General features: G+C 39.2%; 1 protein-coding gene across 6 annotated transcripts in view; it reads right to left on the bottom strand.

Moving 5' to 3' along the window:
* The window catches only part of ANKS1B (ankyrin repeat and sterile alpha motif domain containing 1B), a 917,777-nt gene that overhangs the window by 434,184 nt on the left and 465,575 nt on the right, over window positions 1-18,018 (bottom strand). For 5 of the 6 annotated variants that reach the window (XM_036250945.1, XM_036250946.1, XM_036250947.1 and 2 more), the window contains 2 exons: window positions 11,694-12,286; window positions 9,898-9,970 (listed from right to left, as the gene is read on the bottom strand). In XM_036250945.1, the coding sequence (XP_036106838.1) occupies window positions 9,898-9,970; window positions 11,694-12,286 (666 nt within the window). The remainder of the gene's footprint in view (window positions 1-9,897; window positions 9,971-11,693; window positions 12,287-18,018) is intronic. The other variant, XM_036250949.1, reaches the window with a different exon arrangement.

Here is an 18,018-nt window from a genome sequence, read left to right as displayed (position 1 = left end):
AAGAAATGAAGAGGTGGAAAACCTTAAAGAAGGACCTTCTGCCAAAGTGGAACCCATTAAACGAAAGATAAATGTGTGAGTTATAGGATTATAGACTTGGAAAGGATCGGCGTCACCTTTCCTTCTTCTAACAAGGAGAATGAGGCTCATTGTGGGCTGTTATTTTCCAAGTCACACAGAGAATTAGTGCAGAGGGCACAGGAGCAACCTAATCAGATCTCTTTCCTCTCTGAGGGTGAACTTCATGAGTGCAACTTTGTTTCATAGGTTCTTTACTGATTATAAAATCAAGGTAAAACTATGATATATTGTTAAATGGGAAGAACAAACTGGAGAGAAATGCATATAGATAATAGCTTCCTTCCTCCCTTCCTTCTCTCTCTCTCTCTTTCTCTTTCATCATCTACCTACCTATCATCCATCTCCAATCTGTTTGTAATGACATGAAATTGGGGAAGAGTGGAAGGATATACACCAGGCTAACACTGACTATCACAGGAGAGATAAAGCACCGGGATAAGGGGAAAAAAGTAATAAAAAAGATTTTGAAATGGGACGTGAAAAAAAGATTGCAAAATTCTATCTATAAGGTTATTATTAATGCCTAGAAATTAAATGTGCACAGAGATAACGACTAGAAAGTCACTGGAACATGCACACAGGTCAGAACGTGGACAAAAGAAAAGATCATTTTGATCAGGAGTTGGGTTATGGATATTTTATATTTTAAAACTTGTGTAGTTATTTTTAAACAGTGTTTGCAGAAACATAAAGATATAAAAACAAAAACAAGTAAAATAACCCCTTTTCTAAAACCACCACAACACCTACTTTAACTCACATCTGATAAAAAGACTTAATCACGTATTCATTCACAGTTTTCACGGGAAAACCTTTAATTATGAGCATTGATAGCTATAACATTTGTATGTTTCACAAATAAATGTTTACACATATGTGTTTGTATATATTTCTCTACATAAATATATATTTGTTTATTAAATGGCATATACTTTTTTATTGAATGGTGTAAACAATAAAAAATAAAAGTAATACATACTCACTGTAAAAATTACAGGAGATTTAAGAGAGCCCAAAATAAAAATCAGTGGGACTCTTATCCAGAAATATCCATAGTTAATCTTTTTGCATCTGTTCTCCCAGATCTTATATGCATGTGTATTAAAAATGGGATTATAATTTATTTGATCTGCTTTTGTCAGTTAATATATTATGACTATATTTCCATGGTAATAAATACAGATACAATGTCATTTTAAATTAGATAGTTAACATTTCATCATATGAAATCACGGTAATTCATTTAAAAAATATTTTATTAATGGTTATTTGGTTTGATATTATTTTTTAAATGAAATCATAATGAGGAAATGACCATCTTTACATACATTTTTTTGCTCTGGTCTTGTTGCTTCTTTAAGAAACATTCTTACGAGCAATATGGCTGGATACTATTGTTTTTAAATGTCTAAAACATTTCACTTCCTAACTCTCTAGAAGTTTAAGCTTGAGTATCAAAAGTACTACCAGATGAGAAGCCTTTTGTTATCTGGACGGTGTATCACAAACACAACCAGCATAAGCTATACGGTATTTTCCATGGGTGAGTGACCCATGTTTATCACTTAATTCTTTATTATATTTTGGGGAAATAACTTCGTATCTAAAAGCAATCACTGTGATGATCCATAACTTATGAAGATCTATTATCTATATTTCAAATTATTCCTAATTATGTTTAGCTCCTACTCTCTTACCAGTATAAGGTCATTAATGGTGCACTTTGTAAAATGAACTAACATTTATCTTGTAGTCATACAACTAGCTTTTTTATCCTTCTCTGAGAATATATTTATTGAGATTTTTAGAGAGAAAGGAAGGGAGAGAAAGAGAGTAAGTCAGTGAGAGAGAAACATTGATCGGTTGCCTCCCATAAGTGCCCCAACAGGGGGTCAAATCTGCAACGTAGGTAGGTGCCCTGATCGGGAATCAAACTCACAAACTTTTGATATATAAGATTACACTCCAACCAACTGAACCACACCGGCCAGGGCTCAATTATTTTTAAAGTGTCTATAAAGAAGATTCTTTGCAACTGTTTTCAACTTTATGTTGAATGTGCAAGCGGTATATTTTATCTAAAATATCATCCATATCCTGAAGATATGTATATAAAGGGGTGAGCAATGTAGGTTTACAGATGTTCATATGATAATAATGAATAATACAAGAATAAGCTCTGATTTGCCAACTCACAACTGTAAACCTACTTTTGCTTATCCCTGTATACTGGAAATAATGAGTTACTATCCATCCTTTGTTTCTTTGTAAAAATTTTTAAAAGAGAAAAACAGATAGAAGGGGAAAAAAGAAGTCAAAGAAGGGAGATGTCATCTATTATGCTCTACTACATACCAGGGCTGTAGCTACTTTCTCATGTAGTAATTCATTAGATCTTCCCAATAATATTGGGTGTGTGTGGGGGGGTAGACATAATTGTAATTTTTGTATGAAGAAGTGAGGTTTAGGTTGATTAAATAAATTTCCCCAAAACTGCTAGTTATTGTTAGAGTGTGTATTCAAACCTATGTCTATGTAGGTAATATATTTTACCTCAAAAATTTCTGTTTCTTAATCATTTGAGCCTCCCAGTGATAGAAGAGACTGTCTCTGAAATCCGTGAGTTTAGCGTCCTGGGGAATGTGGAAACAGATGTTGATGCGGTGTGATCATACATGAAAGATGTTACGGAAAGTATCCGCACAATGGAAGACTGCACTTGCTCACTTCTCTAGGCCTCATCCAGAGGCTAAATACTTTGTTAAACTGAAAACAATGTAACATTGTCACTATTGATGTTAGACCACAGAATGATACTTAACTATTTCATACTTAAGAGAAACCTAATTTCACATATGAATATTACTTGTAGTTTCAAAACCAGAGAATCTCAGGCATATTTTAATGAACAAAATCTATAGTATATAGGTCATTTAGTTTTTAATGACTACGTACTTGGAATAAATGGTGTTAAATAATTTTAGTGTCTCTTGTGCTAAGAACACAATGGTTTGGTTGATTAAACAGTATCTCCTTTTTTAAAAAATATATATATTTTTATTGATTTCAGAGAGAGAGGAAGGGAGAGGGAGAGAGATAGAAACATCAATGAGAGAGAACATCGATTGGCCGCCTCCTGCACGCCCCCCCACTGGGGATCAGGCCCACAACCTGGGCATATGCCCTGACTGGGAATCGAACCGGTGACCTCTTGGTGCATGGGTCGACATTCATCCAGTGAGCTACACCAGCCAGGCTAAACGCTATCTCTTAATAAAGATTAGTTAACTCATGCTAGCCTAACGATTACTATAATTCACATTTCTATACAGTTATTCTATTATTAAGGGATTTCTTAGATTTAATCTATCTAAAAAACAACTAAGTCACTCAGTGTAGTGTTATATAAAATGATAACAAAAATAGTGTGACTTAGACAAAACAGTATGCTTGTGTGCTACCATATTCTACTACCCACCTCCCCCAGTTGGTTCTATTAAAAATAGTGCTGTAAAAAGAAATCAAAATCAAAATAAATTATGCCTGTTGCGAAGTATTTCACAGAAAGACTTTTATGTGTAATTTAATAGTTCATGGGAAAAAAGAATATTACTGAAGGCAAGGACAATTCTTCCCCTGAAAATAAGTGAGAGCCAGGTTTTTATTAGTACTTATGCATCGCCTTTTGCGAGGTGGAAGATATTCAGAGCTGTGGTCCATTTAAATACACGACCCTGTGGCCTGTGCTTTGGGGTTTGAGCTGAAGCCTTCCATACCAGTAGCTGAGCTTTGCTAAAAGAAGTGATTGGTTCTATGTCTAACCACGCTCAGACGGCTCCCCTTAATTCCTCAGATGGCTCCCCTTAATTCCTATGCGTGTGGCTTGAACTAGAGGGAAGGGAGCAAAGAGCTGGTTCTGTTACTGTGGGCAGGCAGCACACTTCATCACAAGGAGCATGGACTCCAGGAGGGAGGAAAGTACACGTGAAGCAGCTGACTCGACAAGCTACTTAACTCGTGTGAGCCTTTCTTCATCTAGAAAGTGGGTATAATAACACCTCGCCGAGTTATTTTGAGAACTGAATGCAGAAATGTTCACAGGAGTAAACCACACGGCATCTGACACACAGTAAGAATAGAATCCCTTTCTGCTTCTTCCCTCTTTGTCATTTCTCTGATAGAGCAACTCTGGGAAACTGTAAACATGTCTTTAAAAAGCATTCTCCTGGAGTTTGAGAAATGATATTCCCATCAGCAGTCTCAGCAGGAGGACAGCGACCAGCTGCATCGGTGGCAAAGTAACTCCCGATGCAGAGCTCAGGCTAGATGAGCAAAACTCAGAGGCCTGGAAGCAACCAAGAGGAGAGGGAGGAGCAGCTGCTGGAACCATGGAGACGTCTGTGCTCCCCAGCCCCCCCTTGGGGAAAGGGCCCTGTGAGCCCCCTCTGCTCCTGCACACCAAGGGGGCGAGGGGCTTAGACCAGGAGGGGAGAGAACACGTACTCTGTTCTAGAGAGTTTCTGAATTCCTAGAAACTCTTCATGGAGGGTCTCTGCTACAGGGGACTCCACACTCCAACCTGGCCCTCAGGCCCTTGGAGGAAGAGCAGCAAAAGCTTGGAAAGTGAGGTTTGGGCACTACTGTTAGCTACTGTTTTTAGAGCTATGCATTTTCCAGTAAATGGCTTATGAATTGTGCTTTATCCGATGTAGACAGGGTAGCCTATGATAAAATCCTTTACACATTTATTTTAATAGCTTTCATTTATAATTAAAATGTAGATGAAATTCATGTATTGGCAAAGTAGGTTTTTAAAAGGTAAGACGACAGAATATTTTTCTTTGAATACAATTTAACCGTAAGTACAAGAAAAAGAAAAGAATCCCAGCCTTAAAAAGTACCTTTTAACTAAGTACTATTTTTTACATGCATGTACTTGAGCTCAATCAAATATGGTCCATAAACCTGAAGTCTGTTTAGAGTAAAAAGAGATTATTCAAGTCAGTTTAGAAACAGGAGGGTGTTTCTAAGATGATCTGACACCACTGATTTGGAAAGTCTGGGCATTTATTTACTCTACATAACGATAGGCAAGTCCTCTAGAGCCAATTATTGCCTCCTCTTTACTTAAGTAATCCGCAGTCTCATCAAGATAATCAAACTGATTCTTAGAAAGTGTGACCACCTGAACATGGTAGACTTTTTAACTTGAAAGTGCTTCCTTGTGATACAAGGACAATGGTTAAAAAAAGAAAGCTTGAGAAAAGGCCCTGGTTGGTTTGGCACAGTGGTTAGAGCATCAGCCCGAGGACCGAAAGGTCCCAGGATTGATTTCCAGCCAACGGCATGTACCTGGGTTGTAGGTTCAATCCTGGGCCCTGGGAGGCAACCAATCAATGTGTCTTTCTCACATCAATGTTTCTCTCTCTCCCACCCTCCCTCCCACTCTATCTAAAAATCAATGAAAAAATATCCTCGGGGAATGATTTACAACAACAAAAACTTCAAGAAAGACTCAACACGAAAGCAACTTAGAATATGAGTAGGTCTCTCTCAAGTACAATCCTCACAGGTCCAAAAGATAAGCGAGATGTCCCAAGTACCTTCCTGTGTGGTCTATACTCTAACTGGAAAGATAGCCATGTCATACTTGGATAGAACTGAGAGAATTTATATTGATTGATCACCTGGTACAATTTAGGCTGTAGTAGCACGGCTGTGTGACTTAATCTTGCAGCAGTTTTATGAGGTGATTGTAAACCTGAATTTATAGGTGAGAAAGTTGACATCAAGGAGACCACAAAGCCAAGCTGGGATTACAATCCAAGCCCACAGAACTTCAAGACTTGTTCTCTGAAAAATCCGATTCATGGGATTTCATATTTATGTAGAATGTACTAACTTGTCACATATCCAGTATCACTAAAAAATAGGGTGTTTCACAAAATATGAGGTATCTAATATAATTAAGTCCCACTGCCGATGCTGGTTGTTTTGGTATTTAAATCTGACTTCAAGTAGGAAACCATAAATTATGTTTGTGGAAATTATGTTAATATTATTCTGGGTGAGAACCTAAGGGACTCACCTAAAATAAATTCAGTAAATTTTATTTACTTTTATTTCTATCTTGGTCCTAGACAGTTGAAGTTACTGGATAGGTTTCAAACTATTAAAAAAGAAGAAAATGGTTTCTATGAGTGGAATTAGTTATATGATTTGTAGAGACTGCTCAACAAGAGTAAAGATGAGACTGTTCCAAATCCTTTTCTGGTCCAATAAATATTTTATTTACAAAATACCTGAAATTGCAAATGTGCAGGTTGGGGGAAGAGCAAACAAAAATACTGAAGCAAAATGGGCAAAGGCATGCCAAGTGTCTATCAGTGATGAGTGGATAAAAAAGCTGTGGTACATGTACACAATGGAACACTGTGCAGCTGTAAGAAAGAGAGATCACTTATCTTTTGAGACGACATGGAGGGACCTGAAGAATATTGTGCTAAGCAAAATAAGCCAGTTGGAGAAAGACAAATATCACATGATCTCACTTATTTGTGAAATATAATGAACAAGATAAGCTGATGAACAAAATAGATCAAGAGATATGGAAGTAGGGAACAGACTGACAAACCTCAGCGGGCAGAGGTGTAGGGGCAGGAAGAGATAAACCAAAGAACTTCTATGCATATATGCACAACCAGTGGGCACAGACAGCAGTGCCAGGAAGGTGGAGGCAGGGAGTGGGGAGGAGGGTGTCAATGAGGGAAAATGGAGGGACATCTGTAACAAAAAAAATTAATTAATAAAACAATGGTCAGGGACATGGATAATTAAATGGTGATCCTTGTTTCTTCAGGTATATCCGCTGCTTATGATTTTATTCTCCTAATCATCTTCTGAGTTTTTTAGCAACAAACTTCATAAAACTACACAACTCTGCTCAAGCCAGGCACAGGGCTTGGCTCAGCGGTTTCCAAAGCAAAAGTCTAGACACTGACAACAGAATTTCCTCTAGTTCATTTTAAATTTACCTCCTGTCAATTTCATTGCACATCTTTTCCCCATTGTTAAGCAAAAAGAGGATACTCAGATTTCAGAAAAATAATTTAGACCCTTTAAATCAATACATTCTAGATTGTTCTCTTTTCTTTTTAATTTTTTTTCCTTTATTGATTTTAAGAGGGGGGGAGATAGAAACATCAATGACAGAGAACATTGACTGGCCACCTCCTGCATGCCACCCACTGGGGATCGGGCACACAACCTGGGCATGTGCCCTGACTGGGAATCGAACCAGCCACCTCTTGGTGCATGGGTCGACGCTCAACCACTGAGCCACACCGGCCAGACTGTTCTCTTTTCTTTGCGAGGGTGCCCTGGAGTTTTATCCTCTCTTTTAGTAACACCTCTTCTCTGGTACCACTTGACTGCAGGGCTTACTGTCACCTGTATTACAACCAGCACACTATAATTTCAGGAAATACAGCAAGTTCAATGTGAAGAGCATGAGACCGGCTGACATCATGAAGTGCTTAAAGGGCTGATGTGTGTTTATCTGGATGTGCCCACGAGGTCAAACACAGCGTCTCCTTCATGGTAGGGCAAGGGGGAGCTGAAATACAATACACATCTCCCCAGGTCGGACTCAGCATATATCCATCGCACCCCTCTAGCGTGAGTCGACATTAACAGCCCCGTTTCTGTGGATGGGGAGACCGAGTGAGTTGCCTACAATCATGCCGCCAGGAAACAACAGAGCCATGAATTCAGGTCAGTCTGACTTAATTTCACCATGAGGTTCCCCAACCACACTCAGTACCTGATACTTTATTTGTGGAATGTGTCTTCCTGGGGTTATCACCTTTCTAGTTGTACCAGCCTCCAAAGGAAACACTTGCAGCCAGTAAGGCTGCAGTTCACAAATGGCCCAACGGGCACTTGAATGGCCAATTGTTATGGTCAATCGCCTAATTAATGTGTGATGAAGAGGCGAAAAGGAAGACGAAACAGTACTCGGTCTCTATCTCGACTTTCATTTCATCATCGCTGTAGTAAAACAGTAAATAAAGGCAGCAGGTAGGACGGTGGCGTGAGAGGTGGAAAGAGCAGAACTAAGGGGAAGGGATCTGGGTTTGTTGATGCTAAAAGAGCCCACAAAAGCAGCTTTGCCTGAGTGGCATTTTTAACACTTACCTTTATTTTCATTCTAACCATGTTTATGACATTTTTACAATTTTATGGTACTATGTGTTTGAAGAATTTTAGAACATTAGAGTAATGCTCAGTGTCACCCAAACCTTCCAACAGAGAAGTACTAGGCCTCGGCTTGAACATTCTCAGCATCAGGTAACTCACTATTTATGAGAAAATAAATTACCTTTACGTCGACCAAAAAACTGCACTCCTACAGGTAACTTAAAATGATTCTATAAGCACATCCGAAAGAACTAGGTGGCAACATATATTCCAGACTAGTTTTTGGGGACACTAGAATAGTCTTCAGTGTCTACCAGTATTTCTGGGTAAGCGACCCCGCAACACACAGTACCACAGAGCTAATATTCTTACATCAGTGAACATAGGCACACAGTTTTGGTCCTCTTTCATAATGTTTCAGTTTTCAAAATCTAAATCAAATATATATGTGTTTCATAAAAAATCGTTTAACCTTTTAAAAAATTATCATATAATTAACTCGGGGACCAGTCATGTTAGAATGACTGAAGTTCTTACTTGCCCAAGACATGAGACATGAGTGAGGCGCTCCTACAAGGGTCTCATTTAGACCTGAATGTCCCCTCTAGAGATGGCAACCCCAGAGTTCGGTCCCCGCTCATCCACCCAGCCCCAGTGGCACAGGAGGACCATTCTCCATCTTACCTGTGCTTAAGAGTCACTTGGAGGGCTGTTTAAAAGGCCCCAGTGACGAGTTCAAGGGCCACAGAATCCTGTAACTGTTTGCCCAAAGATATATATTCAGGCTTTTCTCATACAAGTCTTATTCTTGTTATCTCAGCTGAAACCTCCACTATTCCTGCTAACTTAACACAAGTTGGTCTGGGAGCTTAGAAATCATCTGTCTCACTGCAAATTCTATACACCTATCTAATCTACAGTTACGCCTCTCCTTACAGGCAGGGTAGGAAATGGAGCCAGATCATCTAACTCTTTCCAGAATAGAAGTTTCTTTAGTCTGATGCTTACTGCCATTTTTAGAGGTAGCTGGCTGGTAGTTGACATCATCCATCATTATCAAGCAAAATACCTTCAAAGAAAGTTTCAAATGGCCTTATACTCTGAGTCTAAACTGTAGGGAAGGAAACACTATTTCATAAAGGTAACATATTAAAAGTGATTGTAAAACTGACTATGTGTGAGACACCCTGGTAGATGGACTACATGAAGATGAGTAACACACAGTTCTTGCCATACTGGAGCTTACAACTTAGAAATTGTCCATCATTTCGGCCAGGAAAAATGGGATATTTCACCAAACGAGCAGTAGTAGTCTAGTAAGTCATTATATTCCACGACGCTTTGAAGTGCTTCATAATTAGTTCTAACTAAAGCTGAAACTCCTTTAATGTTAACTGACATAGTCCAATAGTACACGGGGAAACATTATTTCAATTTGCTAAATCAATATACTTATAATTGACACTGTTTAGAGGTCATGGTCATTTGAGTAGAAGAAAATCATTTATAGCTGCCGTTATTATGATAAAACATAAAATTATCTAAAGACACCTATCATTTTCTAGATAGTTCTTGAGCACACTTATTCATCATAACATACGGGAGAGGTTTCCTTACTTGTGGCCTCACCATTCATTTCTTCAAGTTCACTGTTAATTCCAACATCTATCGAACTCATTATTTTGTCAATCTGCAAGAAACAAAAACCATGGAAGTGAATTACTACGTTCACTTTGGCACTGCATTTTAAAATAACTTCAAACGCCAGAAGCATGTACAGGGTGGGGCAGAAGTGGGTTTGTAGTTGTGAGTACCTGAAACACAGAGGTTACTCTTGTGTTATTATTTATTAGTTACTGTATCATTTTCCATAGGAACAACTGCAAACCTACTTTTGCCCCACCCTGTATTCCTGATATTATTACCACTTGTAAAACCACAGTTAAGAGACTGAGAGAGAAAGGTTTGAAGGGAAGCAGACAGCTTGTGAATTGCTTTTCAAAATATAAATTATGGTTCCCTGTCTTAAGCTTTCAAAATCAACCTGACTGTTCTTTGTATTTCCTAAAACGAGTTTTGTTTGGACAAACATGGGTCAGTAGGTTAGGAATTGTGTACTCTGTAAAGTCAGAAGGGGAAGGGCTGAGCATAAGTTCACTTGAGGATCTCTGTGGTCTAGGGCCTGTGTCTGGCGTGACTGATGAAGGGGTGGTTTCACTTCGTAGGCATGGCCACTGGAACCAAGTTCTTACTAAATGCCGACCGGCCACCAGCTGATTAGTGGCATGTAATCACAAGAATTGAGGCAAGGAAACAACTGAATTCTAAGAGGTAAGATAAATGTTAATTAATTCTGCCTTGTTCTGAAAAGAATTTCAGGTGTTTTCCACAGAGTTAGTAAATATAAGTAATGGATAGACTCAAACAAGCTATCAATCTAGTAGTATGAAATCGATAGGAAGAAATGACTGTCGACACTTCAGCCACTTATGGCTCAATCCCCCTTCTCATCATCCTAGCATCCCTGGTAAGACGGCAGGTTCTAGAAAGGACGATAAGCATTCCTTAAATGTTTCATTTTGTTCACCCTGAAACAGATGTAGAGAGACTGAGTGATTTTCCCCCAAAACAGCTCAATTCAGAATGTCAATGTCAGAACCATTTCCATTTCTAGTTCTCAGAATATGATAGTGACCTACTGTGTTTCAAAGCCCAATCCAACTGGCACAGTCTTTTGAGAGGCAAAAAGTGACAAGTTAGAATAAAATGTCAAGGGAGAGTGTAGTCCATTCTTTGAAGAAATTCAAAAAAAAAGCATGAAACAGTGTTTTATGATGTAGTCCTCTCTAGGGAAAAAGAATAATATTTCATAATCTTCCAAAGGCCCTTACACTCTGAGTAGTTCTATGAAATTAAAGACTCTGTCTTTAGGCAGAGCCAATACATTTTTTCTTTAATGCCTCTCTTCTAATTGCAAAAGGGAAATATTAAGTAATTTGTAAGATTATAAGGAGATCCTCTGAAAACCCAAGATACTTTAAAGAAGGGAGCTGAACTAACAAGGAGTTTAGCAAGTAGCAAAATGATATACAGCAGCAAAAGTGCAAAGATTTTTCTCAATTTGCCAGCTGCAAGGCTTGAGAGGACATAGTGTGAACATTCTCTTGTACCTCATAGCTAGTTATTACTTCTGCTTGACATCCATTTCTGTGGAACAATAGATTTCCCCACATGTGTGGAACCATGCTTGTTCGTATACTCTGTGCAATTATTACGTACTGCCCCCAGGATCTCTGTACACATTTGTTAATTTTTTTTTTCTTTTTTGCCTCTGAAAGACTTAAAAAGCTGAAAACCCTCCCCCCAAACCTTTCCGGACTCCAAAGCCTGAAATAAAGAAGAACAAGGCTTACTTCTTCCCATTCAGAAGTGAAGGACGGCGTCCTTTCAGAATCCCCCTTAGAACTGTGCTCCGCAGCTGAAGATTCACTCCAGTTGACTCTTGCTGTTTTCTCAATGGAAGGGTAGGCAATGAGATCAGAATCCGATTTAGACACGTTTTTTGATAAATGCATGTCAATCAGAGCTTTTGGCAATGATCTTATTCTCCCCAGGGTACAGGCTCTCTCCACAAATCCCCCCGTGTTCACGATCCACTGGTCCCCGTTCCGGGACCCACCCCTAGTTGTTGTTCTTGTACCAACAATGGTATGGTTTTCCACTTGGTTGGGCTTTTTGTGAAAAATTGTTCTACTGACCACTTTGGGTTTAATTTTCTTTACCGCAGGTTCAGAGTTATTTTCTATCGGCGACTGCTTGAAAGGCAAAGGACTGTTTACCAAAGTGATTTCATCTTGTCCCTCTTCGCGTTGGTCTCTTTTCCCATAGAGATGAAATGGATTTTCAGGGGACTCACAGGCTGGAGAGGATCCATGCAGAAGGCCTGCAAACTGCCCAGGATCATATTCTTTTGGGGGATCACTGTCCTCCTGTTGAGAGAGGTCATCTGCAAAAGAAAAGAAGGATGTCAAGATACTTGTTCATAAAAGACTCTGAAAGCCTTGACTCAATAGTGGTGCCCTTTCAAACGTGTGCTATATCTAGACATTTGATTTACTGCTACACAGTGATATCTTCACATTGTGAAATATCCATGACTCTATAGTGCTGCCTATAAAACAAGTGTGCGAGCGCGCACGCGTGTGTGTGTGTGTGTGTGTGTACCAAATCTCCCTGATGTAGCTTAGGTGCATTTCAAAGGTATAAATTACGTATTAATTGAATAACTGCATACCCCTTTCCCTTGTCCCCTGGGTGTATGTTCTACATTAAATAACAAAATTGGGTTTTCTTAATATGAGACACCCACATCCAACCCCCATAAAAAATGAATCGCTGTTCAGGTGGGCACCAGGCAGGTAAATCAAGGCCATACACAATGACATCCCTCTGCCCTCCTCCCAGCAAATAAATCCAGAAATAAAATCCCGAGAAGAAGCATTATTAGGAGTAATTTCAGGTTAATAATCCTAAGAGTGTTACTTTAAGTATAAAATTAGGAATAATTCTACACAGATTATATAATGTAGACAAAAAAAAATTGTTCAGGCTTAATATAGGCAAACAAAGTGATCCAATATCACTAAAAAGTGAGACTCTTTTACAAGAAACTGATGTTGAGCTATTAACACAAAACTCTCTTTTCCTTTCTTCTCTGAAATCACATTAGTTATCTTTGAATTTCTTCAGGTCTTTGAAAATGTAATGCATAAAAGAAACCAAAGAAGAATGCTAATTTTTATCACTTTATAGTTTTTCTAAGATAAATCATAAATGTTCTCTGCAATTTAAAATATGTCATGCTTTTTTATGACCTAATTTGTGTTTTAAAGATACTGTGTAAAAACTTGGCCAAAGAACTTAACAAAGGAAGTCAGTTAACTTTTTTGACTGGTCATTTTAATTCACAGAGCTAAATATTTGCTTCAAAATTACCCAATAACCCAATAAACCCATAACCCAATCTTGTGAATAAAATACTGTCTAAATATGATAGATATTAATCACAAATCCAAAGCTGACTTGCTGACTCACACTTCAAAGAAGTTAGTTATTATTACAAACCCCAAACACCAACATTTTTATAAATTAACAAGTAACATTTAATAGGCATATGCTATGTTCTAGGTACTTACTTAGGGATTATATTTACATCATCTCATGTGACCTCGTAATAATCCTGTGACTTGATTAATAATCATCACGATTTTCTGATAGGAAGAGATATGGCCAGAGTACTGAATTCACATGTCTACACAAATTGGCAACCACAATAGGTATTTGCCCAGAGGATGCTCCAGACAAACGGACTTCCTTCATTGAAGTTTGGTCCCAGGTCCCTACACTGTCCTCTCCCGCAGAGTTGACAGGCCTATCCCCAGACCGCACCCTGGCTCCTATGTGGCTTTTCCACACAGAAGTTGTCCCCCTGCCCACAGCAGTATTCTGAGATGAAGGAAAGAAGAGTGATAGGAAGAGGGGTCCAACAGACCATAAGTTCAGAGAGGAACAGATTGCACCCAGCCAGTACTATTATAATCTCTTCATCTTCCTGCAAAAACTCTCCGTGTGTCTCATGCAGCAACACTGTGTCCTTGACGAAACCCCACTTTGTCCTCCCTGGCAACACAGACCCCTCTTAAAGGAGAAGAGTGGGCGGGGAGTGAGGCCAGGCAGCTTTGAACTCTCTCTAAAAGCTAGTGTTTACTTACGGCCTAGTCTACACATTTTTTAAAAGTCAAAATGAACTCAACTTGCTGCAGTTTCCCGAGCCAGTAAGTTGAGCTGAGATTCAAACTAAGGTCTATCAGATTTCCACACCGACTTGTTCTGGAAAAGAGTCCACTATCCAGATGAAAGTATAATCTAGGGTTCACGGAGGGGCGCGTTTTCTCCTGTTTCTGAGATTTGGGATAAGTGGACTAACATATTTTGTCCTGCTTCATGGAAGTCAGCTAATACTAAGAGGAAATAAAACCTGGCATTCTGCTTCAATTTATTTTCTCTTTCTAGCTGGTTGACAGTTTGCTGGACATTTGGCAGACTTCATGCAGTTTGTCAGTTTGGTTTCATTCTTCATTGACGAAGTTCTCTCAGGCCTCCCATTTGTATTTTATAGAAATCTCAGTCCTCAGAATGGCCTCCACCATGACAAGTAGACATGGTTGTATTAAAATTTTGGATGGTAACAACTATGTATAAAGCCAGTTTGCAAAGGTATATGTAAAGCTAGAGAACATATTATACTAGGAAATGATTACATATCAGTTTTTGCAAATCCTTTGGTGAGCACAGTCATCCCTCTCACCTGTCAAAAGTTTACCAAACTAGTCTGGCCGGTGTGGCTCAGTGGTTGAGCATCGACCCATGCACCAAGAGGTTGCCGGTTTGATTCCCGGCCAGGGCACATGCCCAGGTTGTGGGCCCGATCCCTGGTGGGGAGCATGCAGGAGGCAGCCAGTCGATGTTCTCTCTCATCGATGTTTCTATCTCTCTCTCCCTTTCACTTCCTCTCTCTCTAAAATTAATAAAGGAAAAAGAAAAAGTTTACCAAGCTATGTACAGCCAACATAGAAGAGGAGGCTACTAATTCACAAGTCTCCAGAGCATTAATGGTCAATTCTTCAGTTGGAAACTGATACCTCTTTTAATAAAGGAAGAATTTTAGCAAAAAAGAAAAAGTGCAATGCCAAAGGAGGAGACAAACCCATAAGCAAAAAAAAAAAAGAGAGAGAGAGAGAGAAAAGTATAATATAATGAACCAAAAACTTCAAAGACGATGTATTTTCATTTTTGTCAGTAAAATGTTTTAAATTTTGTTATTAATTTTTTAATGTTTCATTATGTCCTTTTTAATGTTCCTCTTTTATTTTTTGTTATTTTACCTTTTACCACAAATGGCATTATAGCCCATTAGTTATGCCACAAAAATGCTTGCAGCAAAGATGTTTACTGCAAAACTACAGGACAAGCTTCCAAGTATGCAAATGAAGCCTTCCAGGACTGTCCAATCCCAGGCCGTCACTATTGACCACAAATGTGTGAGCAAGTCCTACCAAGGTCAGCTGAAGTTGACCCAAACCAGAAGAAAACGCCCACCAGAATCATGAGCTAAACAAATGGTTGTTACTTTAAGCCATTAAATTTTGGGGGTAGTTTGATCTTTAGCAATACATAGCTGATTCAGCCTGTATTTCAAGTTTTAAAGAAGAATTGATACATTTTCAAAATAAATTCTGGCCATGTTTATATTTTCACATCTAGAAACAGTGATGGTGATAGTAAATACCTGTGAAGACTGAGTGAAATAACAGAAGTAAAGCAGTAAGAACAAGGCCTATGGCACAGACAATTCAACATGTTTCTGTGATTATAACAGTAATTTGTAATCTAGAAGGTTTCATTTTTACAAAGAAATGGAGTAGTAATTAATTGTAATAGGCACTCAATAGAGATGGGTATTTTGACATGGTAAACATGGGATTTACTCCTTTGTTTCTGCATGTATATTTTTTAAAGTATATTTTGGAGAGAATATTTGCATATTCTTACTATTTCTTAAGATGAAACTTAGGAAAAGTGTACAGATTAAACTGTTTTTGTAACTTGTCTCATTTAATTTCACACTTCTCTTTTGATAAGTGGATATTTCATGGCCAAGGTACAAAACTAAATATGTGTGAATTCCAATCTGATAGATATTCAAAGCACCATTAGCATTTCAAAGAAATGTCAGAGTAAGTATCCAGCAGTTAGCAGTTCAATCTCTTTTCATCCATCCTTACCCTTGATCCTTATCACCTGTATAAATACCCAAATAACAATAAAACCAAAAATTTCATGTTAAGATGAAAACAAATTATGGAAAACAAGTGATTACTCCTTCTATTACAGATCATAGCTTCTGTGTATTGGGCCATTGCATTCCTCTTTAGAAAATAAAAATAAATGTCTCATTTTCAAGGATTCTAGCACTGATGGTGATATTTTAAACACTCTAAAGTCACTGCACAAACGTGTATCAAATGCCTCTGTGTGCCAGGCACTGTCCCATGTATCCAAGATTCCGTAGTGCCTTAAAACAACACCCTACCCTCAGGCTGATGAGAGTCCAGTGAAGAAAATCATTGCAGACAAATCAAAACAATGTAATTTCTGATGATGGTAAGTTATACACAGAGAATAAAGCAAAGTAATGAGATGAGAACTGTTCTTGCCAGGGGAAAGAAGGTCTGGACCTTGTCTGAGGCCATGCTGAAGCCAGATAGCTACAACACAGGGGCGAGAGGGTGGGGTAGAGCCAGGGTTCCTCGAGGAAGAGAGAGAAGTGTAGCTGCAGACTGGATCCACAGGCCTGAGAACCAGAACTGATGGTCTATGTAGTTCTAGCCTTAGGGCTGGCAGGCTTGCTCCAGAAAGAGCCAATGATTTGGGTTGAGTCCAGGCAGGACAAAAGCTGATGTACTAGTTCAAAGCATGTCAGGCAGTAAGAATTCTCTCTTGTTCAGGGTGGGGGCCAGCCTTTGGGTTGTATTCAGGCCTTCAACTGATTGGATGAGGCCCAACCCATATTAGGGAGGGCTACTGGATTTACTCAGTCTAACAATTTAAATGTTAATCTTATCCAAAAACACCCTCATAAAAAATACGTAGAATAACATTTGACCAAATATTTTGGCTTCCCATGGCCCAGTGAAGTTGACACATAAACTCAACCATCACAGACTTGGCTGGTGTGTTCAGTGGTTAGAGCATTGGCTTGTACACCAAAGGGTCGCAGATTCAATTCCTGGTCAAGGGCACATACCTGGGTTACAGGTTTGACCCTCTGACCTGGTTGGAGCATGTGTAGGAGGCAACCAATCGATGTGTGTCTCTCTCACATCGATGTTTCTCTCTCTCTCTCCCCTCCTCCCTCCCTCCCTCCACTCTCTCTAAAAAAATCAATGGAAAAAATATCCTGGGGTGAGTATCAACAAAAACAACAAATGAACCATCACAGGTGGGTAGAAGGGTTGAAGATGAGGTCAGAGAAAAAGGCAGGGGTGGGGTTTACATGATCTGATTTACACTTTTAAAAGATCACCTGCTATTTCTGATGGCCAGAATATGACAATAATGTAGTATTGTAAAAAATTAAGCTCCCCTAGTCCCTTCATAAAAACGATATATATAAAAACAAAGGGATAAAATGTCAGCACATGATAGTAAACAACAACAACAAAACCCCCCAGGCCAGCTGCGAGTGACATCTTCCACAAAGCAGGGATCAAGGAACCCCCATGGTCCTGGAAAATGGATGGGCACAGCCCGCCCGTGCGCTGGCAGCTGGGTCCAGAGCTGGACCAGCAGCTGTACCACTAAAAAGAAAAGGAAATTTGATGGAGCCTAGAGGCCATGGGACCCAGAAATTGCCATCAGACTGAGGCCAAAAAGCAGATGGCCTGGCACTCAGCAGGACACTGAGAACAACCCGCGGAGCCTGAGAAAATCCTGCAAAAAGACAATGGAAGTAGCATAAGCCATTGAGGATCTCAGAAGTAGCCAACAAATCCATGCTTTTTGCAGGCTAGAGACTCATTCTGAAGAAGAACTGTCAGGAGCAGAATCCAAATTGAACAGGGTGGAAACACCAGAGCTCCCAGGGAGCAAAACGTTTTCTAGAACAAGGAGGCAGGG

The sequence above is a fragment of the Molossus molossus genome, unplaced genomic scaffold (genome assembly GCF_014108415.1).
Source record: "Molossus molossus isolate mMolMol1 unplaced genomic scaffold, mMolMol1.p scaffold_m16_p_10, whole genome shotgun sequence".
NCBI lineage: Eukaryota > Metazoa > Chordata > Mammalia > Chiroptera > Molossidae > Molossus > Molossus molossus.
Note: the sequence above shows the minus strand (reverse complement) of the source record. Positions and strands in the feature narration are given on the sequence as shown.